The sequence below is a fragment of the Sceloporus occidentalis genome, unplaced genomic scaffold (assembly GCF_023333645.1).
Source record: "Sceloporus occidentalis isolate IW3139 unplaced genomic scaffold, rSceOcc1.0.p SCAF_10, whole genome shotgun sequence".
NCBI classification, from domain to species: domain Eukaryota; kingdom Metazoa; phylum Chordata; class Lepidosauria; order Squamata; family Phrynosomatidae; genus Sceloporus; species Sceloporus occidentalis.
In genome coordinates, this window is record NW_028316990.1 from 36,937,645 (window position 1) to 36,965,071 (window position 27,427).

General features: G+C 44.5%; 2 protein-coding genes across 3 annotated transcripts; both read left to right on the forward strand.

Moving 5' to 3' along the window:
- Nucleotides 1-5,684: 5,684 nt before the first annotated feature.
- Nucleotides 5,685-8,008, forward strand: LOC149306485 (proteasome assembly chaperone 3-like). 2 transcript variants are annotated; one of them, XM_089539549.1, is made up of 3 exons: nucleotides 5,685-5,741; nucleotides 6,499-6,723; nucleotides 7,549-8,008. In XM_089539549.1, exons 2-3 carry the CDS (start codon nucleotides 6,508-6,510, stop codon nucleotides 7,699-7,701), a joined length of 369 nt encoding a protein of 122 aa, XP_089395675.1. In that variant the 5' UTR covers nucleotides 5,685-5,741; nucleotides 6,499-6,507; the 3' UTR covers nucleotides 7,702-8,008. The 2 variants fall into 2 exon arrangements, with proteins under 2 accessions (XP_089395675.1, XP_089395674.1); XM_089539548.1 differs by lacking the exon at nucleotides 5,685-5,741 and having other exon boundaries at nucleotides 5,763-6,723.
- A 3,424-nt stretch (nucleotides 8,009-11,432) lies between these two features.
- Nucleotides 11,433-26,993, forward strand: LOC149306486 (transmembrane protein 184A-like). The gene is made up of 10 exons (XM_089539540.1): nucleotides 11,433-11,516; nucleotides 12,745-12,780; nucleotides 20,761-21,024; nucleotides 21,994-22,159; nucleotides 22,824-22,914; nucleotides 23,101-23,176; nucleotides 23,670-23,761; nucleotides 24,209-24,378; nucleotides 24,573-24,770; nucleotides 25,598-26,993. Exons 3-10 carry the CDS (start codon nucleotides 20,761-20,763, stop codon nucleotides 25,846-25,848), a joined length of 1,308 nt encoding a protein of 435 aa, XP_089395666.1. The 5' UTR covers nucleotides 11,433-11,516; nucleotides 12,745-12,780; the 3' UTR covers nucleotides 25,849-26,993.
- The last annotated feature ends 434 nt before the right edge of the window (nucleotides 26,994-27,427 follow it).

A 27,427-nucleotide genomic window follows, 5' to 3' on the forward strand; every position in this document is an offset into this window, starting at 1 on the left:
CTCTCATATCTGTGGTGACACTTAGCAAAACCGGGCATGAATAAATAACCCGAGCCCAATTGAATTAACCTCTGGCGGAGCGATGGAACTCGGCAAATTATCTCCAGCTCTGAACAAGATTAGAAAAGGCCTGGAAGGAGAAGGAACTTAATTTAGCTGGTCTCATGTGAACCTAAATCCAGAAGTGCAGCTAACATTTTTAATAATAATTATAACAACAACAACAACACAGTCAGCCCTCTATATCTGCAGCTTTGGCTTTTGCGGATTTGATTATTCGTGGATTTGAGTAACACGTTCTCTCTAGGAATCGCTAGGTCCTCCAGTGCAACTCCACCAGAGGTTGACCATAGAGTTGTGATGAGGGAGTTAGAGATTCCTAGAGAAAACACTTCTCTAGGTATTTATAGGTCCTCCAACGCAATTCTATGGTCAACGTCCGGTGAGTGTCAACCATAGAGTTGCACTGGAGGACCTAGAGCAGCGATTCCCAAACTTTGGTGCTCCTGGTGTTTTGGAGTTCACCTCCCAGAAGCCCAGCCAACTTGACCAACAATCAGGAATTCTGGGAGCTGAGGTTCAAAACATCTGGAGGACCAAAATTTGGGAGCCACTGACCTACAGATTGCTAGACAGGTGTTTTTTCAGGTTAAAAAAATCAGTTTGCAGTTTTCCCATTTTCATGGAGGTCCTGTGCCCCTAACCTCAGCATTTGTGGAGGGCCCATTATAACACCACAATCAATGTTGCCGTAACACCAGATGATGTTGCAATTGCTTCATTAGTATTACGTATTAGACTAACTCAAGTTCAGCTGTGCTGAAGTTACAGTGTTGGACTAGGACTTGGGAATGTCATGTCCTACCTGGAGCAGGCCTCCTTGGATGAAGTAGGGGAAGAGGAGAGTCAGGATGATAGGTCCCAGTTGGAGATGGAGAACTTGGGAGCTGAAGGAGTCCTGGTCCATCCCAGACAACAGCTGTGGATCAAAAGGAGGTATGATGTAAGTTAAAGAGCAAAAGATCAGGCAACGCTCTGCTCGAAGTTAGCTCTATTGCTGCAGAACAAGTTACCAAAACCTCCATGCAATCCTGTCCAAGCTTTTCTGGCCTCCTGGCTCTCTGACCTTTGGGATATACTTTTGGGCGACTCTTTCCAGCATCTGAGATGGCTCCTTCCTGACTCCATCTTGTGAGAGATGGGATTGGAGACAGAAAAGAGCCATCTCAAGCATTTTGGAGGAAAGGTATGCCCTGATGATCGGTGACCCCAATGTCAGCGGGGCAGTCAATCCTCTCCAGGCTTTATTCCAAGTGCCAAAGCAGCTATCCAAGATAATGTGACTATCTGGGGGGAAATAGGATCAATCCCCATGGGGAACACCTTTAAATGTCATATTAAAATCCAAAGTGGATTTCCAGCCTTCATCTACTATTGATAAACAAATCATCATCACCAGAAGCAGCAACAAAAGTGCTCAATCAAAAAAGTTGGCTTCCCAGCCAAGTCCAAGCTACTAGTTTCCAAGACCTCTTGTAAAGAGGATCTGCAAAACAAAACCAGTTACAGCCTGGATGATGGCTATTATGAGTCATATTCCAGCTGCTTGGAACAGTCTGTTTCCTATTAATGCTCATTGTCCCCCGTCAATGACGAGATCCAAACCCAAAGCTTAACAGGCAAGAGGCCTTTCCATCCCAGAACAGCATGACTCACAACAAAACAGTGTTGTTGTTTTCCCTCCTCCCTTCTGGATTTCCTCTTTGGAGTAAGTATAGCAACCTTACTTCTCTCCCTTTAATTACCATCACTCCATCCCACTCCTTAGTAAGCCAAGATTAAAACTTTTCTGAGGCACAAGTTGCTTTCTGCTTGGGCAATCTTTCACCATCATCCACATTTCTTCCTCCTAGGCTTGAGCCCTTGGGGGCAGAAGGCCAGAGACCTGCTATAAATCAATGTGTGTGTGTGTGTGTGTGTGTGTGTATTTCTACTGCCAACAAAAGCAACAGTGGAAACGATAAAACACGGTGCATGGAAGTAATAACCTGTAAACTAATAAACTGACCGGCTGCATTGATAGCACAATTCTCCCACAAGCACCAATTGTTAATGGCCATTCAGAAGCCTGAAGCATAGGGTTTTCTACAGGAGGAGGAAATATTTCCACCGCACAAGAGATCCCCGGAGGTGCACTTGATTTGGCTCCTTGCAAAACCACAGCCGGAATCGATCACTGGAAATGACCTCCACCTTCCCTTCAAGCTCATCCAGCTCCCATGGAACCAGCCTGGGATGTTACAGTGCCTTTTCTTTCTTAAAGAAGAAGGAACATCAATGTGTGGGTGGCAGATGCAAATCATCCCCAACAGATAATGGAGGAAGGTTCCTCGGTGGAAGTGTGCCAGTCATCGCACAGCATGGCATCCCCATGCGCACTCCTCCGACCGGAAGATGTTTATGAGGAGCAATGGAGGAGCTTCAGGTCTGCAAGGTTTTATTCGTTATAAAAACAAGATCACAAAAGGAAAACCAGACAAGGAGGAAAGAAGAAGCCGAGGAGCAGAGAAAGCAAAAACTCCACCACTGGTTCTTGGAACCCAATGCATCTGAGGAAGTAGGCTGAAGTCTACAAAAGCTCATGCTACCAACTGATTTCTTTCTAATAGTTGTAGAGAGATCTTGTAGCAGCTTTGAGACCAAATGAAAGAAATAAATCGTCAGCATGAGCTTTCACAGACTAAAGTCTACTTCCAAACGCATCTGAGCAAGTAGATTTGAGTCTGGGAAAGCTCATGTTGCCAACTTCTTTCTTTCAGTCAGTCTCAAAGGTGCTACAAGATCTCTCTACAACTGATTCTACAGACTGACATGGCTATATCTTTGATAGTTTCAGAGGAGCCACAAGTTCTCTTTACGTACTGGTTCTTGAAGTTACGGCTCTTCCGATTCACCCGTTGGGATGCCAACATCCCAAGGAGAATCTCAGAATAGTAGAGCATGCCCTCTAACAGTCCCAATGCGGCAGGGACAATCCGGATTCATTCTATGTCATCCCACTTTCTCACATGGTTTTAAAATGTCCTAGTTTCTCCTCCCAGTTTTGTCCTTTATCCTCATCTTACTTCGACTGCAGCAAACTGAGTTCCAAGTGCGAAAGGAGTTTGCACTCAGTGAATTCAGAGATGGGAGAGGAGAGGGAGAAGTGGAATCTTGCCCTTCCAAGGAGGCTCAGGCCAAGCAAACTGCTGACACCTCTCCTAGTCGGTGTGCTTTTCCTCAGTGATAGCAATTATCATCTTGTGTGAAGTCAAAGGCTTTCATGGCTGGCATCCATAGTTTTTTGTGGGTTTTTCAGGCTATGTGGCCATGTTCTGGAAGAGTTTATTCCTGATGTTTCACCAGCATCTGTGGCTGGCAACTTCAGAGAAGATGCTTGCGAAATGTCAGGAAGAAACTCTTCTAGAACATGGCCACATAGCCCCAAAAACCCACAAAGAACTAATTATGATCTTGACCACACTCTGATGTTCTTGACCACATGCATCCCAACTTTCATCTATAAAATGTTGGAGCATATTGTATAACCAGAAGCTACTTGATGGCTATCCATCCATCTCCCTCAATCATAGGCTTCACTTTCTAGACCTTTTAGCACCCTCTTCTGGAGACATTCCAGTTTGCAGACAAGCTTCTTAAATGGTGGTGTCCATAAAGCCAGTGTGGCCTAGTGGTTTGAGTGCTGGACTCTGGAGTCCAGGGTTTGATTCCCAGCTCAGCCATAGTAACCTCACCTGGTGACTTTGGGCAAGGCACACTGTCTCAGCCTAAGAAGAAGGCAATGGCAAGCCTCCTCTGAACAAACCTTGCCAAGAAAACTGCACGACAGCCCACTCTCTTCCATGCCAGCGTTCTCTGAAGATGCCACTGCCACAGATGCTGGGGAAATGTCAGGAATAAACTCTTCTAGAACATGGCCACATAGCCCCAAAAACCCACAAAAAAAATATGGATGCCGGCCTTAAAAGCCTTCGACTTCGCATTGCATTGAAAGCAGTTTGTTCCTCCATCTCTCCTGCTGCTCCCCTCCCCTCTCCTTAGGGATCTGAGTTTTCATATATATACATATATACATACACACACACACACACGCCAAACTGACACCCCTTGTTTGTCATCCACACATCCTATAAAATCCTGAAGGTTAGCAATGATGTGAACGGACACAGCCAGGCCCTTTCTGGGCTGGAGAATAAAATGATCTTTAGAGGAGGCCAGTGCTTGGTCCTTTATTGCTCTCTCTATATATGTATATGTGTGTGGTTGTTAAGTTCACAAGGGAGCTGTTTATTGACAGTTGCTGCCATTAGCTATGATGAGCATTTAAATCTCTGGGAAGCATAAGCAGAGATGGAAAGGCAAAGGCAGCCTGTGTGTTTGCCATGTTCTTTGGCAGCAGGAAAGAGAGTGATAAGGAACCAAGCTTTCTATCATTCATTCCTTTAGAGAGAAAGGAATACAGTTATTCAGGGAGCATTTTTTCAGTGGAACTCTGCTGCCCTCTGGTGGAAGTGAAGGGCATGGCTTTCTTCTTCCAGGACCATAGAGACATGGATCATAGAGTTGGAAGGGACCCCAAGGGCCATCCAGTCCAACCCCATGCAGCCATGCACCCAAGGTGCCGCAACCAACTACACTTCCCAAAAATGCATAGCACTGAGCCGTGGCAGTTAAAGTGGTGTCAAACCAGATTGTTTCTGTTGTGTGGATGCAGCTCCATTGGGTACTGAGCGGTGGCAGTTCAAGCGGTGTCAAACTGGATTTTTTTCTGACTGTGTACACACACTATAATGTGTGTGTCTGTGTGCATATATATATATAGTAGCCTTAAGGCTGCAATTCAACAGGCAGAGTTCAGACCCCCCCCCCTTAAAGATGTGTAGGCTAGGGAGATATATGTACAATATCACGCAATATATAGATAGATATAATATGTGTGTGTGTGTGTGTGTGTATATATATATATTGTGTGTGTGTGTGTGTGTACGTACATATGGACACATATACAATGTACAATATAGATAGATACGACATTGTGTGGGTATATAGTTTATATTGCACATATAAATATACAATATACATACATTATAAGCAAATATATATGTATATATACACAATATATATAGATACAGTATTATGTGGTTTATATTGTGTGTATATACACACACACACAAACAATATACATATAATATAAGCAAATATATATATATATATACATACAGTATAAACGAAATATAAAATAGATATATAGATATATACACACAACACACACATATATACACACAATACATGTTTGTGTGTATATGTATACACACACACACACACACATATATATATATATACTGTATAGATACAATATACAATTAAACAAAGTATGTATATAGTAAGACACTAGTAAATAAAATAATAAAACAGCAAGAATGGTAGTTACATAAAAGTGAAATCAAGTGGAAGTATGCCATGACAAACCCTCTTTCCCACCTTACGATAAGTTTTGGTTCACTGAGGTAAAAGAGTGGCTGAGGAGGCATTCTGCACATGCTCAGAGGGCTCCTCCTCGCCCCTCCCCCCCTCCCAGGGTCCCTCCCCCTCCCAGGCTGTAGCTCCGCCCAGGCGAAGGTCACGTGACGCAAAGCGGATGCAAAAGCGGATGCACAAGGGGGCAAAGCCGGAGCCTGGAGGTGAGTCAGGGATGAGGATGATGGCCTTTGCATTGCATTGCCTCGCCTCCCGGGGCCCCTCCTTGCAAAGTGGGGCTTGCAACTTAGAGCCTTTGCACCAGGCCGCCCTCCATTCCTGGGGGACCTTTTCCAATTCTACCCCCTTTTCCCCCTTTCCAACATTTGCACCCCCATTGCACCCCCCCATTTTGCCTGCAACGACTTCAAAGCAGACCCCCCCCTTTTTCTTTGCAAGGAATTGCAATTGCCATTTTGCAAAAATGGCAATGCCTTGCAGAACCTCCGCAAAGCGAGGTCTGGCTGGAAAGGAGGAGGAGGAGGAGGAGGGGAAACCTCTGCCATCTTTGCTGCTTCCGTTTTGCAAGGAAGCCGGGTCTTTAAAGGGACAGGCTGCAATTCAACAGGCAGAGTGCAGACACACGCCCCTTAAAGATCTGTAGGCTTGGGAGAAATAAAGTCCAGTGCACTGCAAAGTTGCTTGATTTGGATGCTTTCTGCTCAAAACAGAAGCTGCAAACACTATGTTCCACCTCACTATAAGTTTTGGTTCACTGAGAAAAATAATGGATGGGGAGGCTTTCTGTACATGCTCAGAGGGCTCCTCACCCCTCCAAGGTTGGAGCTCCATCCAGGCGAAGGACACATGACGCAAAGCAGAAGACTCAATACTGTGGCATTCTGGGAACTGTAATTTGGGGAGTGGGCATTTTGCCTTCTGGGGGGACTTCTCTCTTGCATGTTAATGTTCTTTTTAAAGCTCTCTGCCATGGCTGCCAAGCCCCTCCTGGCTTCGAAGCAGGCTGAAGAGGTGATCCGGGGCGTCCCGACGCAGGTGGTGTGCACCGATTTTGGGAACACGGTCCTGGTGGTGGTGACCCAGTACGGCAAGATGGGGACCTTCGTCTCCGTCGAGCCCAACGTGGTGGCAGACAACGTCAGCAGCCCTTTGCTCACCACCAAAGTCCTCCTTGGCAAAGATGAGGTACTGCTCCCCTGACTCATTCACACTACCTTTTAAACCGGATCGCAATTTGGTTTGAACTGGTTCAAATGGCCCTGGTTGCCATTTAAATTGAATTTGGCAAGGAGGGCCATGCGCTAGACCCATTTAACCCACGCCTTTTTGACGCTTATGTTTCCCTCGTCTTTTTGGATAAATCGATTCTGCGCAAGTGTGAACCAGATGCGGATCAGAATCGATTTAAATTTGCCCTTTGGCCGGCTGGAGCGGGTCCATTTTGAATCGATTCATTCATGAATGTGAACCACAAGTGGGTTATTTTACGGGGGGGGGGGGGGGGGGGGGAATGCGATCCGGGAAAATGTAGTGGCATCCACACTCCGCTGTCAATTTGATCCATTGATTCGGATCACACACTGCATTTTTTGCAAGTGGGAATGAGGCCCAGGGAGAATCTGGGTTAAATCTTTGTCATTCACATGCATTTCGAACGCATCCGATTAAACTGCCAAAACCCCCACTTAACCTGGAATAACCGATCTCCGGATTTTTCCCTGGGTTTTTCCAAAAAAGATTCGGATTCTCAGCTGGGCGAATACCTGATGCGAATAGACCCAGGATAAAACTCTGCATGCCTTGAATGCCTTTCAAAAACCTTTGCGTAGTTGACTCCATCTTTATTTGAGCGCTGGCATATGCATGAGCAACTGAACTCGCAGAGATGCAGCTCTGTATTGGGAGCAGCAACCCCAGAAAGTGTGGGGGCTAAGTTGTAGGGAAGATTGCCCCCATTGCTTTGTTGTAGGGATACCTCTCCCTAAAGCAAACTCTCTGTTTGCCTTTCAGCCTCTCATCCACATTTGTGCCAAACATCTCGTGACCTCGGTGTCTCAAGAAGCCGGGAATAAGCCCGTTCTCTTAGCCATGGCTTTGAAGGATAAAAGCATGGAGGGGGTCCGAATGCTCCAGGAGATGATCCGCCAATGTCGAGTGTGGTGAGGCTCTTAAGCCTCCATAGAAGACTTGATCCCTCCTGGATTAGACCTGTCTGGAGCAGGCATTGGCCTTGTCAGCCGGCCCCAGCGCTTGGACTTATCTTTGCCACGGAGGCAGATTTTTCTTTTTTGCTTTCCCCTTGTATTATTATTATTATTATTATTATTATTATTATTGATTTTTTTTTTAAATGAGATGTTAGCACTTGAAAACATCTGGGTAAAATTTGGATATCACAGGTTTTGACTTCCTAATAATGTCAATCCATTATTGGCAGACCGTGATGCAATAAACCACTTTGCAAAATCTCCATTCCAAACCTCAAGAGTTGTCATTGTTTCTGATTAAAACATGGAAGCTGGGTATTTATTTTTTATGCCATTAATTTGTATCTCACCTTTTCTCCTTGTACAGGATCCTGAAGAAAGGAGCTCAGCCGAGAATCAGCGTTGCAATGCCATGGCTGTTGCATTTTATTTCAGACTCGTGGGTAAAATGCTATTCCATTCTATGGATTCTTGGGATTTGTAGTTTTGCCACGTCTTTAATCCTTCTCTGCCAGAGTGAGCTGGTGCCTCCCATAACTACAAATCCCTGGATTCTGTAGGACGGAGCCATGGCGGTTAAAGTGGTATTGGACTGCATTATTTCAATGGTGTAGATGCACCCTCATACTCCAAAAGACAGTGACCAGAATCCAGTCTCACAGTCTACGTTACACAGCTCTACATTAGTATACTTAGAGAGTCAGTGTGATGTAGTGGTTTGAGTGTCAGCCAGTGACTCTGGAGACCAGGGTTCGATTTCCCGCTCAGCCATCAAACCCTTGGACAAGTCACACTCTCTCAGGGGAAGGCCACGGCAAACCTCTGAACACATCTTGCCCAGAAAAACCCATGATAGGTTTGCCATAAGTTGGAAGGAACACAACAACAACAACAAATACTTCATTGAAGGCTGTTTGTTCCCATCTGTTTCTCTTGTTGCATCAGCTCCTATACATTTCTCGGGTATCTTCTCCGAAATTGGAAGAGTACTCATAAAGCAGCCAATAAACCCATTCTACTACACTTCAAAATTTAATTTTTTAAAATATAAACACTATTCTGCAAAAATCAATAACAACATATTTTCCCCGTTTATCTTTTCCTCTCGCCAGCTTAACAGCGAATGTTAAAATCCATCAAGTGGTACACTGCATTGATGTGGTATTTAATATCCCAATCCTGGCAATGTATCATTGTTTCATTTAATACTATTATATTGTGCATTTGTGGTATTACCCCCCCCCCCTCTTTTTTACCTCTTTATTTCCCAATATGGGTGGAAATATATCAAATGCTATTAATGGTTCCATCTCTCTGGTTAGCCCTAAAATGAAAAATATATGTTAATTCAAAATTTCTAATAACAGCCCAGCCTTTTATTTCCTTAACATTTCAAAGAAGGGAATTGTCTCCCTGTTTGTTTCTTTGTTGCTTTCTGCCACTTATGACCTACCCTCCCTCCTAGGAACTTAAAGGTTTCCCCTCTTCCTTTTATTACCTTCACAACAACCCTGCAAGGTAGGTTAAAATACCATTGCTGCGTTTTAAGGCTAAGAGATGGTAGCTTGCATAAGTTCACTCTGGGGGTGTCCAGGACTAAGTGGAGATTTGAACTTGATCCACAACACCATGTTGGATCCAAAAAGTATTATTTTTCTTGGCAAGGTTTATTCTGAGGAGCCTTTTCTCTGAGTATGACTTGCCCAAGGTCCCTTCCACAGTAGGTTTCCATAGCTAAGTGGGGATTCGAACTGTGGTCTCGCAGATTCATAATGCAATACTCAAACCACTGCTTTGGATTTCAACTTATAGCAACCCTATCCTAGGTTTTTCTTGACTATTCTTTCAGAGGAGGCTTACAATGGCTTTGTTCTAATAAATGAGTACAGTAACATCCAAAATCCACAAAACAGTGATACCTTTAGTGGGCCACCCAAAATGCACAAAGTACCCAATGCAAGCTTTCGAAGCTCCACTGGCTTCTCCATTAGGAAAAGGTGTTGAGAAATCAAACAAGAAAAAAATCAATAAAAATGAATGTGACTTACACAAAGACACCAATGGCTTTCCATGTCTGAGCAGGGATTTGAACCTTGGTCTCCTGGAGTCCCAGTCCAACACTCAAACCACTACTATGCCATGCTTGGTCTTACCTGTCCGCGACTTGGATTGAACCCAGTTGGGTTTCCATCTTTGCGTCTGGCAGTTTCGGAATTAGTTTTCTCTAGCTAAGATTAAAGTTTATCGTTTGCTTGGGAAATCTATCAGTCATCCTTTATGGTGTCAGATATGTCTCCTTGGCCACCGCCTCCTAAGATGGCAGAGGGACCAAAAAATTTGGCAGCTCCTTTTAGGCAGCTGCTGCCTCCAGATGCAGTCAATTAAAGCGGTGTTTTATAGCACCTTTGTAAGTTACAAATTGGACAAGTGATTGCCAGGGAGAAATTATTGGGTACCTAAGTGCCCATCACGGCTCCTGGCTGCCTCATAATTTACAGGGAGACGGGCGTGAGACATAAAGCGGGAACATCGATCTGACAGTTGCTGCAAAACAATCTATCACCTGCTTGGGTCTTTGGATGGGAAGAATGGTAATGAACCTCAAAGGCGGAGAAGAAACACTGAACTCATCAAACAATCGGGCACAAAGGAGGCGGGGGACTCCTGTGTCCAGAAAGAAGCAACCAAGGGGATATAAAGGTCTGGAAACCAAGCTTTATGAGGAACGACTCTGCATCTGCACTGCAAAAGTAATCCAGGTTGACCCCACTTTAACTGCCATGGTTCAGTGCTATGGAATGCTGGGAACTGGAGTTTATTGTGGTAATGGTAAGGCTGACGGAGAAGGCTAAATGTCTCCCAAAACTACAGTTCCATAGCATTGAGCCATGGCAGCTAAAGCAGTGTCAACCTGGATTGTTTCTGCAGTGTGGAAAGAGTAAAGTGACATGATAGCTATTTTTAAATACCTGAAGGAATGTCATGTAAAGGATGATCCAAAAAAAATATCAGAAATCCAAAACACATCTGGTCCTAAGCAATTTGGAGAAGGGAGACTCAACCTGTACAGCGGTCCCTTGGTATTTGCTGGAGTTTGGTTCCAGGACCCCCTGTAGATGACAAAATCCGTGGAGATTTAAATCCTACTAAATCCCATGGCCCAGTAAAATGGTGCCTCTTGTATAAAGGGGCAAAATCAGGGTTCGCTGTTTTGGGAATTTATCTATTTTTAAAAATATTTTGAAGCCATGCCTGCTGGAATCTACGGATAAAAAAATCCATGTAGACCTGAGGCCCATTCACTCCCAAGGCCCAGTAAAATGGTTTCCCTTGTGCCAAAGGGCAAAATCAAGGTTTGCTTTTTGGGAATGCATCTATTTGGGATGCATCTATCTTTACAATATTTTCAAAGCATACTGTGGATTACAAACAACCCATAGAAATGAAGGGCTTGGCTGTAGCCTGGCTTTCATGGACATCCATGAAAAGGGTGCCACCTTTTGCTGTTTGGAGACCTTTGCCAAGGGTGCCCCCAGGCCTTTGGGCAGCAGGGCTTTGGAAAGAGGGTACCTGCTCTTTCCCTGGGCATGGGGCACCCAAGGCAAGAAAGCCAGCCCAGGAGGAGGAGGAGGCGAAGGAGGAGTCTCTGGAGGAAAGGAGGCCAGGTGGAGGTGCGGCCGAGGGAGGGCTCTCTTGGGCCAGGAAGGAGCCTTTCCTCCTCCATTGCGCCCTTGGAGCCCCTGCCTCTCCATCCCTGCGCTCCGGCTCCAGGTGAGTCTTGAAGGTTTAGGGCCATCGGTGGACACGATCCGAGGGCAGGGGAGCCAGGGCTGATGCCAAACAAGAGTTCTGCCAGCTGGCCAGGGAGAGAAAGCAGGAAAAGAGGACAGGGAAGGCTCAATAGCTCACAAAGTCTCCTGCTTTGGTGCGCAAACTTTGCGCTTTTACGCACAGAGTGGAGCATCATTCTTTCCTTGGCAAGCTTTCCAAACCAACAGGTCCCTTTCCCAGGGTTTGGGTTTTTTTGTTTTTTTTTTGGGGGGGGGGTAGTAATCAAAAGTTTCTAGCATGGCACCCAGGATCCAAGGGCATGGGTGGAAAGGTTGGAAATTGAAAAGCAGGGAAAGGATGGAAGGGTCCACACTTTGAGATCCCGGCCCCCCCAGCTTTCCCTAATCCAAAAATATACTAAAACAAATGACAGTACTTGCCCATAGGGAAACCATACTTGCCCATAGGAGATCTTGACCATAGGGAATAATTGGAGAATATTTGCCCACAGAGGAAAGCATACTGGCCCATAGGAAACCATGGGGAATACTTGCCCATAGAGAAACCATACTTGCCCATTGGAAATCATTGGAGAATACTTGTCCATAGGAAATCACCAGGGAATGCTTGCTATGGGCAACTATTCCCAAAGATTTCCTATGGGCATGTATTCTCCAATGATTCCATCATCATCATCATCATCATCATCATCATCATCATCATCATCATCATCATCATCATCATCTTTATATTATTATTATTATTATTATTATTATTATTATTATTATTATTATTCCCTATGGGCAAGTATGGTTTCCCTATAGGCAAGTACTGTAATTTCTTTTAGTACATCCCCAAATCTTTATGGCTTCAACTGAAATGCACAAAATAGAGTACATGTGACAAGCTTTCTTCTTTCCTTCCTTCATTTCTCCCCCGCCCCCAGATTTTGTTTAATTCAAGACCCCCATTTCCAGAATAGAAGATAAGACTAGCAGTTTGGGTTGCTAGATACACAGAGCAAGCCCAGTTGTTCTGTTTAACTTCTCCTAATGTATATACTCCCCAGAAGAAATGAACTTTTCAATGTCTCAGTTTTGGAAGAGTTTGAGTGTGTGTTTTAGTGTGTGTTTTATTTAAACCATTGCATAAGTACCTGTTACTTGTAATCTATTTTTGGGTGCATGGTGAAAACAAAATATAAAAGCTACTCTTACTCCCTTTTCAGTGTCGTAATGTGAGCAGAACCTGGAAATCAGGAAAGGTAAACACCTTACTTTTTATCTTATAAGTGTTGCACTTCTGGTGGTTTAATGAGTTTAGCATGTTTACTTCATATTGTTAACCCTTCTGGGTTGCTTGCAAGAAGAGCAAGTCTGTTCCTGTCAAGAACCAGCTTTTTAAAACACCAAAACAAACACACTATGGTTGGGATTCCTTTGGTTAGCCCTCACTAGAGCAGACCCATTGAATCAGTTGTTGAGTCAACACATGGGTAAACCCCACTGACACAATGCTTCTACTCTAGTCAATACCATCAGTAGGATTTAGGCCACAATTTCCTCATCACATTGTTGTTTGTCTGCCTTTGAACTGGTTTTGATGTATGGTGAACCTATCATGCGGTTTTCTTGGCAAGATTTGGCTTTGCCATTGCCTTCCTCTGAGGCTGAGACTATGTGATTTGTGATCATTTGTTGAAGACCAACCAATGAGTTTCCATGGCTGAGCAGGGATTCGAACCCTGGTCTCCAGAGTCGTAGTCCAATGCTCAATGATTTAAATAAACCATCTGTTTTATGTAGATCTCCCTGATCTACAATCAGCAAATGTGGCTCAGGTAGGCAAGGAGCTCATTTAGACTGTGCTCAATGCTTTTTTTAAAGTGCCAGTTTTAATAATATCTTTTGCGCACAGAAGCTACGCTGAAGTAGAAGGGAAACTCATTAAATAAATATATGTTAACCACCCTACTTGTAACTGATTAATTCGCAGATGGTTTAAAAATGAGGAATATGTTCTCAAGAAGCAGGTGCTATTTTGAGATGCGCGCCAATAAAAGATAAAGATTCTTCCGAATTAGAAAAGGCAGGCAAATTCCGTTTATTCCCTGGAGAAGAAATTCAACATTGTCTGAATCAGGAGAGATATGGAAGATGCTCTGAGGATCACCGGAGAGTGTTTCCGGGCTGAATCGAAAAAGAAAATTACATGCGCCTCAGGCCATAATTCGAAATGTGCTTACCTGAAAGTAAGGCCCATGGGAAATGGTAGGATTTCCTTCTGAGTAAACATGCTTGGGATCTTGCTGTTAAGTCTTATTGCTGGAGTGAGACTTGAATCAAAATGCATATGACTGAGGTTTAATTTTCCATGGCTTTCGTGGCACTCGAGTCCAAAGGCAATAGTACTGCAATGCTAAGTAAGCATACTTTTGACAAAGCTGTATTGATTTTACATAGACTTCTTTATGAAAATCTGCTAGGAGCTCTGAAACATGGGTTTGATTCCTACAGATTGATACCTGACATTGTGCAATCAGCCCTCCATATCCACGGATTTATCATCCACAGATTCAGGCATCCATGGCTTGAAAATATTTTTAAAATATATAGATTCCACAAACCAAAGCTTGATTTTGCCATTTTATACAAGGAAGACCATTTTCCTATGCCATTGTTTTTAGTTGGACTTGAGCATCCATGGATTTTGATATCTATGGAGGGTCCTGAAATGAAACCACAGTGTTACCAAGGGCCCAATATAGTCTAATTGTAACGTAGAAAGGGATCACTTTACTCTCTTGGCACGCTATGGCTCTCTATTATACACAGAGTTGCCATAAATCAAATCAACATCACTGCAAGGGATCAGACCTGTTTGGGGAGGTCCATTAAAGTTCATAGTGAAACCCAGAGCAGATCCATCTTTCCAAGCAACTACTGATGGAGATCCAACCCAAAGGTGCTATCTCGAATCAGAGCACTTATTTTCCAGCTGGGTTCTTGCTACCCATTGATAGTGTCACTCTTCAGTGACACCATCTCCTTTCACCTACATATTCACGGGATCTCTTGTAAATAAGTAAAGCATGCATGCCGACCGGAGACACTCCCTAAACTCTTGTTTGCTTTGAGCTAAGGCAGAATAAGTGGCAGAGAACTTACAGCTTCTCCAGCTTAGATAGATTGGCTCATACTACTAACCCTTTCCTCTCTTTCTTGTTTTGTAAGAGCCAGAATGGTCCAGTGGTTTGAGTGTTGGAGTATGACTCTGGAGATCAGGGTTCGAACCCCCGCTCAGCCATGGGAACCCACTGGGTGACATAGGGCAAGTCATACTCTCTCAGCCTCAGAGGATGGCAGTGACAAACCTCCCCTGAAGAATTGTGCCAAGGAAACCCCATGATTTGTTCACCTTAGTATCACTGTAAGTCAAAAACGACTTGAAGGTACACAACAATAACAACACACAAAGGACTGCTTTAAGCTGAAGCAGACTTGTGTTTTTAAGGGTTTTACAAACCCACTGGGGTTTCAGAGGTTTACAAACCTTGGGCAATTCACACATTCTCAGCCGCAGAGGATGGCAAGTTGCGACCCCCCCCCCCCGAAGAAACTTGCCAAGAAAACCCTATGATAGGTTTGCCTTAGGGCCACCATGTGTCAGAAACAACTTCAGGGCACACAACAACAACAAAGTTGCTTTAAGTTGAAACAGACTTGTGTTTTTAAGAGGTTTACAAACCCACTGGGTGATCTTGGGCAAGTCACACTCTCTCAGCCTCATGGGAAGGCAATGGAGTCGACTCGAGGGCAGTTAAAAACAACAATAAGAGGGATATAACCTAGGTTTCGCACTGAAAAGCCTGGATGTTGGCTAGACTATTTGCCCCAGATTCAGATTGGGCCCTGCATTGTCCAGATTCCTTGTCAAGAAGACAAGGGTGGCTGGTTTATTTGGCCCATGCAAACAGGTCCTAAGCTGCTGTTTGCAACACAGTAGGTTTACACACAACAATGCAGGTCTTAGGGGATAAGGTGATCCGTAGTCCTAGATTACTGCAGTAGCAGAGGCAGAACACTAAGGAACATCTTCCTGCTTGGCCAGTTTTTGCACCTTGGAATGTAGAAGAAGTTTCATTTTTCACCTTTGGGAGTTGCAACAGTACATAATTATAAAACCGCAGGCTGTCGTGTTTCCGTCATGTGTTTGGAAAGCAATGCAAAAAGTGACAAGTCATAAGCCTAGAGAGTAAACTCACTTTTGTGGAGCCCACATAGGCTGCTGCCACATTGCAGAATTAATGACACTGCTTTAACGGTCCCAGCTCCATCGTATGGATAGAAACCAAAGGGATATAAACTAGGCGTACACATTTCCGGCATCCTCCCTATTTTCTTTTCGACAATAAGGAAAGACTTTTCTATTTCAACAGGCATTTGATGTGTGATTGTATGAGGTCCGTCTCTCCTAAACAACATGCTGAATCTTGCCAATGGTTGTGCAGGTGTATGTGCATTTGCATGCATGGGTGTGTTTAATAGTGCGTGCTTTAATCTGGTTTTAAATTTGTTGATGGTTCGATCTTTATTTAACTTCTGTATTTTGTACATTTTTAACTATGTGCTTTTTAATTTGTTGTATGCCACTTTGAGTCCTGAATTGGGGAGGGGGGACCAGGATAGAAATTAATATAAATACATGCATACCTACGTACCAAGGCACAAGTCGCAATAAGTTGGAAACGACTTGAAGACACAACAAACCACAAAGAAATAAAGAGCGGCATTCAACCATGTGCAAAAAGTGGTACAGCCGGCTCCAAAGCCGGTTTGACCCACTTTGCCTGCTATTTGGATGATAAGCCCTTGGTATTCAACATCAACCTGGAACTTAACAACAATATACATTGTACCTATTATGTGGATGCAGTACCTATTTTCTCCTTGCCAGTAGCCATTAATGGCCCATAGCGCCTCCTTTCTGGAGCTCTTTTTGCCAATATCCCCCGTAATGTGTTCCTTTTAATCCCCCTTTTCCTTATCATGGGGTTTTCTTGGGAAGATTTGTTCAGAGGAGGTTTGCATTGCCTGAGGCTGAGAGGATGCGACTTGCCCAAGGGTCACCCAATGGGTCTCAAAGTCGAGCAAGGGATCTAACCCTGGTCTCCTAGCTTGGCTGTTTTTCTGCATTGATAATTTTTGCCACCTTGACCACATGCTGTTTTTGCTTGGCCGCATGTGTCCTGGTTTTAATCGGTGAAATGTTGGGGAGCGGTATGCTGTTGGGCTTCCCACAGGCAACTGATTGACCATTATGAAAACAGACTGCTGGACTTTGGTCGAATCCAACAGGGCTCTTCTTATAATCTTAGAAGAATATTTATTTCCCCAATAGGCTCAGGCAAAAGCAAACTGCTGCAGCCTCTCTTAGCTTGCGTCTTCTTCCACATTCATAACCTTGGCCACACTTCGATGTCGCTTGGCCAAACATGGCCCGGTTTTCCTCTGGGAGACCTTGGAGGGCATGCGACCACTACATGCTCCCTCCGAAAGCCGAGGCAGGGTGCCTCTCCCACATCGCTCCGAGGCACAGTCACAAAGCAAACAAGGAAGGGAACAGCCAAGGCTAGCAAAGGCACCATTGTCCTGTCTCGTTTCCTTTCCCATGGTGCCACTGCCGACCCGGTGAGATCTTTGCAGGCTGGTTAATATTTACATGATGCTGTGGGTCGTGCCTTGGTGTACCAGGTTGGTGCCAAGGGCTGTTTCCTTTGCCAGCTCCCTGTTGGCTACAGATGAGCTTGTGTTGACTAATTTGGGCGCAGAATTGTCCAGGGAACCTGGTGGTCAGCTGCTGCCTTGGTTCTCTTGGCTTCTTCTCTATCTGATGTGTCTCTTCCCTACATGTACATGTTGAGGGGCTGCTTTTCAATGGGACCCCCCCCCCCCCCGCCCAGCTCTCCAGCAGCCATGGGTCTCCCTTTCTGAGTTGTGAACTTCTTTCTGTACACTGTGCTTCCCTCGCTCTGGGCAAAGAGAGGAGTATTTTTAGATCCTGGTGTATTCCTTAGCTTCACGCTTCTGACACGCTCTTTCTGCAAAGCTGAACCCTTTGGGGTGAGTACCGTATGTATAAGCTGATCTTGTGTATAAGTCGAGGGCAGGTTTTGGGGCAAACATTATGGATTTTGAAATGTCCCACTGGATAAGTCGAGGGTAAAACCTAGGGGCATATTCCAGAGACCATAACGTTTTGGGTTCACCCTAAAAGTTGGATGGATGAGAGAGTAGAGGAGGGTCAGTGCTTTCTATGTGTGTTTGCCATGGAGAAAGGGGAAAAGGCTCCTCTGAGGACCAGAGAGGAATGGGGAAAATTAGATCCTTTTGGTAGAAATAGTGTGCTAGCAAATGTCTCTTGCTTAACCTTGCAACTGGTAAGTGGCTGTTTTAAATACTCCATCCCTGGAAGGATTTTGGACTCCCAAATTCAAAGAAAAGCAACCAAATTATATTTTTTCCAAGTTCTGGGGACGACAGAAATCTTCCTGTTATGGCTGCGGGCTTTGATCAATTTAACTGGGGAATTAATAACCCAATAGGTTCATTGACATAAGAAGTGAAATTTAAATTAATAGGGCAAAAGGTTAAAAGGTGTTCATTTGGGTTAGAGCTATATATTAACCAAGGGGTGTCCAATAGTGTTAAAAATAGCGTTTCTTCTTCTTCTGAGAACAAGCAGGAGCTTTTGTTGATCAAGTGATTTCTTCTATCATCAAAAAGGCACCTAAATTGAGGGTATAGTAATGAGCAAATTTGACTAAGTATCAGCCTTGATTAAATCAATTAAGGGTTGCAAGGAGGCCTATGCAATCAGCTAATGAATGGATGAGATACTTTAATGATTCTGTAAATCCTTTAAAGGCTGGATGCTTTCATTATTATCAGGGCTGACACCTTGACGCAATTAATTGGCTGAACGAGTTGCTTTTTATTAAAAGACATTATCATCAGGCAACTTTTTTCATCTTTCCAGAGTTGCCCAGTTACATCTGTAAAGTGAAAAGTTACTTCTGGGGCATTCAAGCATCCTCGGATGAGAGGATCCTATCCCACCGCAAGCGTTGAAGTGTGGAGGTTGCGTTGCTTCACGTTGTTTCCGACTTAATGGCAACCCTAAATTGTGGGGTTTTCTTGACAAGAGGTGGTTTGCCATTGTCTTCTTCTGAGGCAGAGACTTGAACCCTGCTCTTCCAGAGCCCTAGTATAACACTAAAACTAGTACACCGCACTTGCTCTTGAAATATGGCTAAATTGCCAATGTGAAGGCCAAAGGCTTTCGTGGCTGGCATCCGTGGTTTTTTGTGGGGTTTGCAGACTATGTGTCCATGTTCTAGAAGAGTTTGTTCCTGATGTTTCGCTGGCATCTGTGGCTTTGGCATCTGAAGAACGTCAGGAATAAATTCTTCTAGAACATGGACACATAGCCTGACAAACCCCCAAAACTATAACTTGCCAATGTAAGGACTGTGATAGATTTAGTGCCAATAAACACCCTAAAAGGCACCAGATCCCATTTGATTTCTAAGAAGAGAAGGGTGGTAGTAGTGTAAAAGTTACCCTTAGGGATTACAGCTCCCAGAATCCCCAGCCAGCAGCAGTTTACAGAGAGGCTGCTAAAGAGGGAACTCCTTGTAATAGCTGCCTTTATTGGGAAATCCAGTGATTTCTTTTTTTCGTCCAAAAACAAACCAAGGTCCCAGAATAGATTGAATATATGTAAGGAATGAACATCTAAAGATGGAAAGCTTCAGAGGCCTCGGGGCATGTGCTCACCCTAAAAATATGAGTATATTATTAGGTTGAAGCTGAGAAGAAGATATTCAGAATATGCTGGCCTTGCCTGGCTGTTTCTGCTCTTGACAATCCTCTCTGGAGAATATGGGTTTATTTTATAACCTTTCTACCATTGGGGGACTCAAGACAACCTTTTATTGCACTGTTTGGGTAACTAGTGTGGATTTAGCAAAGGGATAGCTACACAAGTGATGGGAGAAAATACACATTGAAAGCTAATACTGCATCTGCATCTTTATGCCTTTTCAACTTATGCAACTTAAAGGCTATTTTATTTGGTGCTTGGTCTGTAGAATGCTCCTTCTGTTGAGAATAGCAAGGTGCCAGAAACCAAGATATGGAAGTGCTAACCTTTGCATGCTTTCAAGCATATATATATATATATTGATGCCACTATGAGGGCTAGAAACTGTTTTATTTATTGCATTTATATCCAGCCTTTCTCCCAAAATGGGGTGCAAGGCGGCAAGAAATGTGCTTGGGATTCAAGGTGACTTTTCCACTCAGTGCCCCATTCCACCTTACCAGAAGAGTAGAAATACAACCAGTGTTGTTTGGTTGTTAGGATTGGCTGTGTGACACATTCTGGTGTGAAGCTGAGTGTGTGAACCTTGGGCTAGGCTTCCTCACACAGGAGTTTACCTTGCAGAGATGTTCGTAAGGATAAAACCCTATCGGATCCTCTGACCTTGGGGTGAGAAGGATGCAATAAACATGGGACAAAGAAGACCGAGAAAAACCTACCATGCCCTGTTGTCATCATCCTGGATCATCACCATCACCATTCATTTATATGGTGCCATCAGGGTACATGATAAAGGACCAGCTTGGTGCAGTGGTTTGAGCGCTGGAGTAGGACACCGGGAGAACAGGGTTCGAATCCCAGCTCAGCCATAAAATCCATTGGATGACATTGTGCAAGTCACACTCTCTCAGCCTCAGGGGGAAGCAGTGGCAAACCTCTTTGGAAGAAACTTGCCAAGAAAACTGAGTGATAGAGTTCCTGTACGTTGGAAACGTCTTGCAGGCATGCAACAACCACAACAAAAACAACAGGGTACATGGTGCTTAAAAGAGTAAAAGAGCAAGAAAAAACAGCTTACTTATCCATGAAACCCACTTTGGACAAGTCACACTCTCTCAGTTTCAGGGGAAGGCAGTGGCAAACCTCCGAGCAAATCTTGCCAAGAAAACCCCAGGATAGGTTTAGGGTCGCCATAATTTGGAAACATCTTGAAGGCACAGAACAACAATTGAACCATATCAGTGTATTTCCTGATTCTTCCTGCCTGGCTCTTGTACCATTTCCTAAGCAGGTCTTTTATCTCTGCTTGTTGTACTTTGACTCCTCTCTTGCTGAGATATTCCCCTTTGCTCCTCTGCAGATGAACGATACGAACTACGTCAACCAGTCCTCTCCTCCCGTGGGAGAGACAGCGATCACCAGCATGGCTCCTAGTACCACCTTGGGGTTAGGCGTCCTTCCGCTGTTGGTGAACACTGGACACTTAGTTGTGAGTGACGGCTCCCAAATCCAGACCGAACAGAATGCCTCTCAGGATAACCAGCACCTTTTTTTGACCACGTCGACAGCCAGAGTTATCTCAGGTCTCTTTGTCTGGGCTGCGCTCTTTATCACCTTCCACCAGGTAAGTGGTGAGGGAGAATGAGGAGACAACGTCTCATGGAGCTGGGAGGAAAATGACCATTACTTAAATAACTTTGAGTATTCTGGGTTGTAGGTTAGGAATTGTATGGCCCTCCAGATTGTGCAGGGCTGCTACACACAACAACTCCAGCCCGTGTAGCTAATACAGTTAGCATCTTCCTTCTCTCGCAGACATTGTGGTGCCAGGGCTCACCCTCGGCTCTGCTAGGCTCCTGGCTAGGTTAAATGTTCTTTTCTCATAAGGAAGAATTCCCTCACTTCACCTTGATATGGGAACAATTGTGGTTAGTACTTAATACCTCACAATTAATGTGTGACTTGCCCAAGTCAGTTTCATGGCCGAGCAGGGAATCGAACCCTGGTCTCCATTGCCTGTTCTCCAGTTTGAAGCAGTGGGGGGAAACTGTAAGCCAGACTCATCCAAGCCAGTATGTTGATGACAAGTCCCATCATCCTCAGACAGCATGGCCAGTGGGACTTGTACACATCTGGAAGGCCACTGGGGAAGCCTGCTATACAACCTAAACAGGAATTTAGTTACAGAGGGGCAGGTTTATTTTTAGCCAAATCCCAGTATCACGAGACGCCTTCTTTGCTCTTGTGTTTTTTCAAAATCTGGAAGAGATGGAGTCAAAAAAGGGAACTTTTCTATAGACTATTTGCATTGCTGTTGATCTCTCTCCAATGGCAAGAGCTTATCAGGGTGGACTTTGTCCTTCCGTGTTTCCCTTGTTGGCCATTGTCTAGGTGCATGTGCTCACAGTGTTTCCTGCAAAGTAAAATGCCTTTCCCAAATCTGGGGGGTCCTGCTGCTGAGTTCATAGTTCCCATATAGATGATGTGTCTACTAGCATATCATCATTCATTACAATAAAAGCCTGACCTTTGCTGGCTTGTTTCTGTTTTTCTCATGTGTTGTCATCTCCCTTTCCCCGCCTGCTCTTGCCAGATATTCTTGCACCTGAAAAACTACACCGTCCCCAATGAGCAGCGGTACATCATCCGCATCCTCTTCATCGTCCCTATCTATGCCTTTGACTCTTGGCTCAGCCTTTTGCTGATTGGAAGCCACCAGTACTACGTTTATTTCGATTCAGTCCGCGACTGCTATGAAGGTGAGCCAGATCTTGTGCTTTGGCTTTGGGAGATAAACGGAGCATCTGCACTGTAGAAATAATGCAGTTTTGACACCACTTTGGCTGCATGCACACTGCAGAAATAATCCAGGTTGACACCGCTTTTGTTGTCATGGCTCAATGCTCTGGGATCCTGGGATTTGTAGTTTGGTGAGACATTTAGCCTTCTCTGTTATTATAGTGTAGATGCACCCCACATTTCTCAGGCTGACCTGAGAATACAGTGGAAGGTGAGAGAACGGCCATGTATACCATTTTGTGAGATGGTTAGAGGACACAAGAGACATAAATATATATTTTTAACCAAGCAACAGCCTGATGACTACTAGATCAGTATCTGCAGATAAAAATGGAGTGTAAGGAAGGGACAGGATGGAGAGGGCACACCAGGCAGGTGAGCCAGGATTTAGCTTAAAAGGATGCATGACTGCCATGCCAACTAAACTGGGAGGTTGCTATGACTTCTCCAAATACCCTTCTTGGTCTTCCTTCTCCTGCCTTTGGAGCTGCCACAGTAGAGGCTACATATTCTTGTTATTTTTGCAACACATGAGTGTCCTCCGTGGATTCCACAATTTTCAGTCGAGAGGAAAATGGTGAATTTTCCTTGTGGCCCTGAGTGATGGTTTTCTCTCTCCTGCAGCTTTTGTGATCTACAGTTTCTTGAGCCTTTGCTTCGAGTATCTTGGAGGCGAGAGCACCATCATGGCAGAGATCCGAGGGAAGCCGATTGTGTGAGTTGACCGAAATTGGTTATTGTGGCTTCACAGTCTCCATTCCCAGTCCTCCCTGTGGGCCACGCATGGCCAAGGGAACCACATGGATAATCTGGCCTTGCCCACCTCTGCTTTAGGGTTCCCCAACACAACATTTCTGGCTCTAGGTTGGCACTGATAGCTGGTAGTTTTGTTTCGTTGCAGATCTAGTTGCGTCTACGGCACATGCTGTTTGCAAGGGATGTCCTATTCTATCGGGTTCCTCAGATTTTGCAAGCAGGTGAGTAGCACTGGAGGGTAATTCTGCACATGCACATAGCAGAAAGATGCAGAACTGTAGCTGCAACTTGAGTCAAACCCCGCACCAATTGCTACAGTTGGGACTGGCAGCTGGCACAGTGGTAAAGCAGGGGATCTGGTCTGGGTTTTTCTCTAGACTTTAAAGGAGTGAGAAAAAGTGAAGCTATTTTGGGGCAGATAAACTGTGCAGCACCCTGGGCAGCTCCATTAGATTGGGAAGAGGAGGCTGCAGGAGTGGGAATCGGAGAGAAAGGTCCGCATTCATCCCTTGTACTTATTCCGCAAAGGGGAATTTCACATCAAGAAGAGTCCCACCACTTCTTCCTGACTGAGAGGCTTTGGGACACCCTGCGGCTGCTCAGTGTCACCCCTTTTAATGGGGTCACCCAGTGCGATCCGCACTCCCCCATGACGCTACTTGTCTCACTTTCCTTTACAGTGTTTCTCTTTGTTCTTGTTCAATCCCCTTCCAGGCAACACTGCAGTTCTGCATTGTGAAACCTCTCATGGCCCTCATCACCATCATCCTGCAAGCTTTTGGGAAATATAACGACGGAGATTTCAAGTGAGAAACCTACCTGCACAAAGATGCTAACAGTTTGCATTCAGCAGCTCCTCAAGGAGTATATGGCAGGGGAGGAAAACCTCTCGCCTTTGGGTCCTTGTTCTGTCCATGAGTTGTTCCTGCTCTTATTTCTAGTCAGGAAACAGGAACTATTTAAGAAGCTGTTTAAAACCCAAGGAGGCTTTGCAGTGAAAGAAACTCTTAACTGGCACCTCTGGAAGGTTTTGCGTGCCAGAAAAGAGCTCAGGTTTGCAGACTGGCAAGGTTTTGCAATGCACAGAAGGTCTCATTCGGAGATCCACACATTTTTGCACAGCATAAGAGGTTTCCATTTGCAGACCCACAAGGTTTTGCATGGTGGATGTGTTCTAATCTTTTAAATAATGGTTTATTACAAACACATTTATTTGCTTCCTGACTATGTTTTGTTTTGTCTTGTCTTCCCAGTGTCCACAGTGGCTATCTCTACATCACCATCATCTACAACTTCTCTGTCAGCCTGGCCCTCTATGCCCTCTTCCTTTTCTACTTTGCCACCATGGACTTCTTGCGTCCCTTTGAGCCCGTCCTCAAGTTCCTCACTATCAAAGCTGTGATCTTCCTCTCTTTCTGGCAAGGTGGGCTTCCTTGATTTTGATTTTGGTTTTCTTAAAAGTGGCTTCATCTCCTTTTGTCTTCCATCCAAAGACCCTTTGAACCTGGGATGCTTCAGTTCTGTGAACTGACATAAAGTCTGTGCGTGTAGATACAACCTGGGAAGATGCCACACACACCCATGGGTGATACTCTGTTATCTTTCTTCAAAAAACAGGGATGCTGTTGGCGATCCTGGAAAAATGTGGGGTGATCCCAGAGGTTCAGATCATTGATGGCAAGGCTGTGGGAGCCGGCACAGTCGCTGCTGGATACCAGAACTTTATCATATGCATCGAGATGCTCTTTGCTTCCATAGCCCTCCGGTATGCTTTCACCTGCCAGGTGTACAGGGAGAAAAAGGAAAGCGCAACAGGTAACAAAGTTTTCTGAAACTAAGGGTGGGGAAACTTTCTTGGCTTGAGGGCTGAGTTCAATTTCAGGCAGTTTGGAGAATAGGATTCATCATTCTGGATAACTCTTTTAAGTTATCCAGAACAGATTCCCAGCTCCACTGAAATGGAAGCCACATGTTGCCATTGGATGAATCATTTTGAGGACCCAGTGGTCCAAAAAATAAAGTGGGGGGGGAATAAACCAAGGCGGGGGCTACTGCAACCCTCTAGGTATTGTTGGACTGCAACTGACACCATCCTTCCCCACTGGCCATTCTTGCTAGGGCTGATGGGAGCTGCACTCTAGCAACATCTATAGGGATGTGTGTGCAGAGAAGAGAGACTACAATGATCAAACTGTGTAAAAAGAGTTGTAGCATAAGCTTTTGTAAACGTTCATAGACTGTCATACTTCCTGGGCACCAGTTCCCTCATGCATCTGAGGAAGTAGGCCAAGTCTACAAAAACCTACACTACAACATCTTTTCTTAGTCTGAAAGGTACTACGAGGTGCCTTTGCTTACTGATATTCCAGACTAACACAGCTATGACTCTGAATTCTACCCACAAGATGATCAAGAGGTAAGGAAACCAAACCTTATGGCCATCTCACAGCTTTAGTTGTCTATTCTTGCATGGCAAGGGGTTGGATTGGATAGCCCTTGTGGTCCTTTCCAGCTCAAAGACTGTATGACACACATTGTCTCTGGAATTATATGAACGCCTAACCTGTTGTTTTAAGGTCTGCTCCTTCCTTAGAAGGTCTGAGTGACGTGATTGTTCCCTTCTCATCCTTTCCTCCTCCCAGCCGCTCTTGCCCCAATGCAGAGTATCTCCAGTGGACTGAAGGAGACCATGAGTCCTCAGGATATAGTCCAAGATGCCATACATAATTTCTCCCCGGCGTACCAGCAATATACCCAGCAGTCCATGCAGGAGGCAGGGGCAAGGGGACGCGGGCAGAACGGGCACGTGGAACCCCAGGCGAATGTCCCACACGGCAGGAAGAGCAAAAACATTGAGAAAAGGGTGTTGATCTTGTCTGACGATGAGCTATAAGATGCACTTGGTGGAGGAGAACTTGGGTCTTCTAGGAAAACCTCCCTACCGCCTTCATCTTGGCAGCTGAGAGCATTGGACCAGGCTGGATGGACCCATTTGATGGAGAAGCTGTGGCATCCCTCATGGATTGAGACAGTAGGCAGCAGCCTCAAGGAGGACTGGAAACTTGAATGCCGGTTTCTCAAACACGTACAGGCCTTGCAGTTTTTTGTTCTTCACGTTAGATCTGATGCTTCTCAAGTCGCTTTATCCTGCTTTGGGAATGAGCAAATGAGGACAAACATGGTTGTTTCTTCCACTAAGGTCTCTAGGAGGTCCTATGAATTGGCTTAAAACACCTCTGTCCTCCTGCCTCATGGAGGCATTTCTTAATAGCAGTCACCTCTGAAATTGAAGATCTAAACTGGCATTTGGAATAAAGTTACTTGTAGAATAATTATGTTTAACAAGTAACTTTAAAAAAAATCAGGGCATAATGAAATTGTATTTCCAAAGTAAAGCAACAAGCGGGATAAATTCATTAATAGGAAAAATTTTCTAGTTACTTTTAAAATGTTGTCTTGAGGCCGTTTGTAGAAGAATTTTGGCAGATTTCAAGCTCTATGATAGTCACTTACCAATTCTATCCCAGTAGGTTCCTCTGAAGGATAGCCCTGGAACAAACATAATTCTAAAATTAGCACTAAACTACAAATCCCAGGATTCCATAGGCTCAGGAGCCACAGCAGTTAAAGTGGGACCAAACTGCTTAAAGATGTAGTGGAGATACACTTGAAGATCCTCACTCTCATCTGCCCAAGAGAGTGGATGGGGTCAGGATGAAAACCAATCTTTGTGAGAGGGTAATGTATTTGCCTCCATGGGTGCAAAAGGAAAGACTTTGGGCTTTTTAGAAGGTGGGTGTTGCATTCAATACCACATATGCCTGCTGAAGCTGATCTGTTATGGATCAGGAATCTTGATGCTTTAGCTAGGATGGATGATGGGAGTCGTACTGCAATAATAAGCTTTCCCAATACTAACTCAACTCTCAGGAATCTTTAGTGCTCCAGATGTTTTCAACTTGGGTACCTAGCGTCCCTTCGTTCACTGGCTAGAAAAGCTCAAAGTATTTGGAGAGGCTAAGTCAGCACCTTTATTAGGATCACTAAACTATTACAAAAGTGGAGTTTAAGTGAATTTTCCAGAACTCTTCATTAGATAAGGTTAAGCTTAAAATAAAGAGAGAGGGAAGAAGCTCAAGTCCAGAAATCTGGCCTGTTATATTGGTCATTGTGTATCTTTGCTCTAGCCTTTGCAAGTCTAGAGATCCATTGTAATGAATGGATTAAACAGCAAGCAGCCAGCTGTGCTAAAAGAGGCAAGGCTTTTTACACATGTAAATTGCACCAGAGAGTTTCAGTTTTTGCCAGAAATTTACTGAAGCATCTCTTTCTCAAGGAAGGTTTGTTTTCTTCTTTGCCCTGGACAGTGCAACTCCTCCGAAGCATGATAAATGTTCATAATGCTCTCTGCTTTGGATGCTCCCTCTTCTGTCAAGAGGAAGTGACTGCTGGGAGTCTAAGTGTAAACTTGT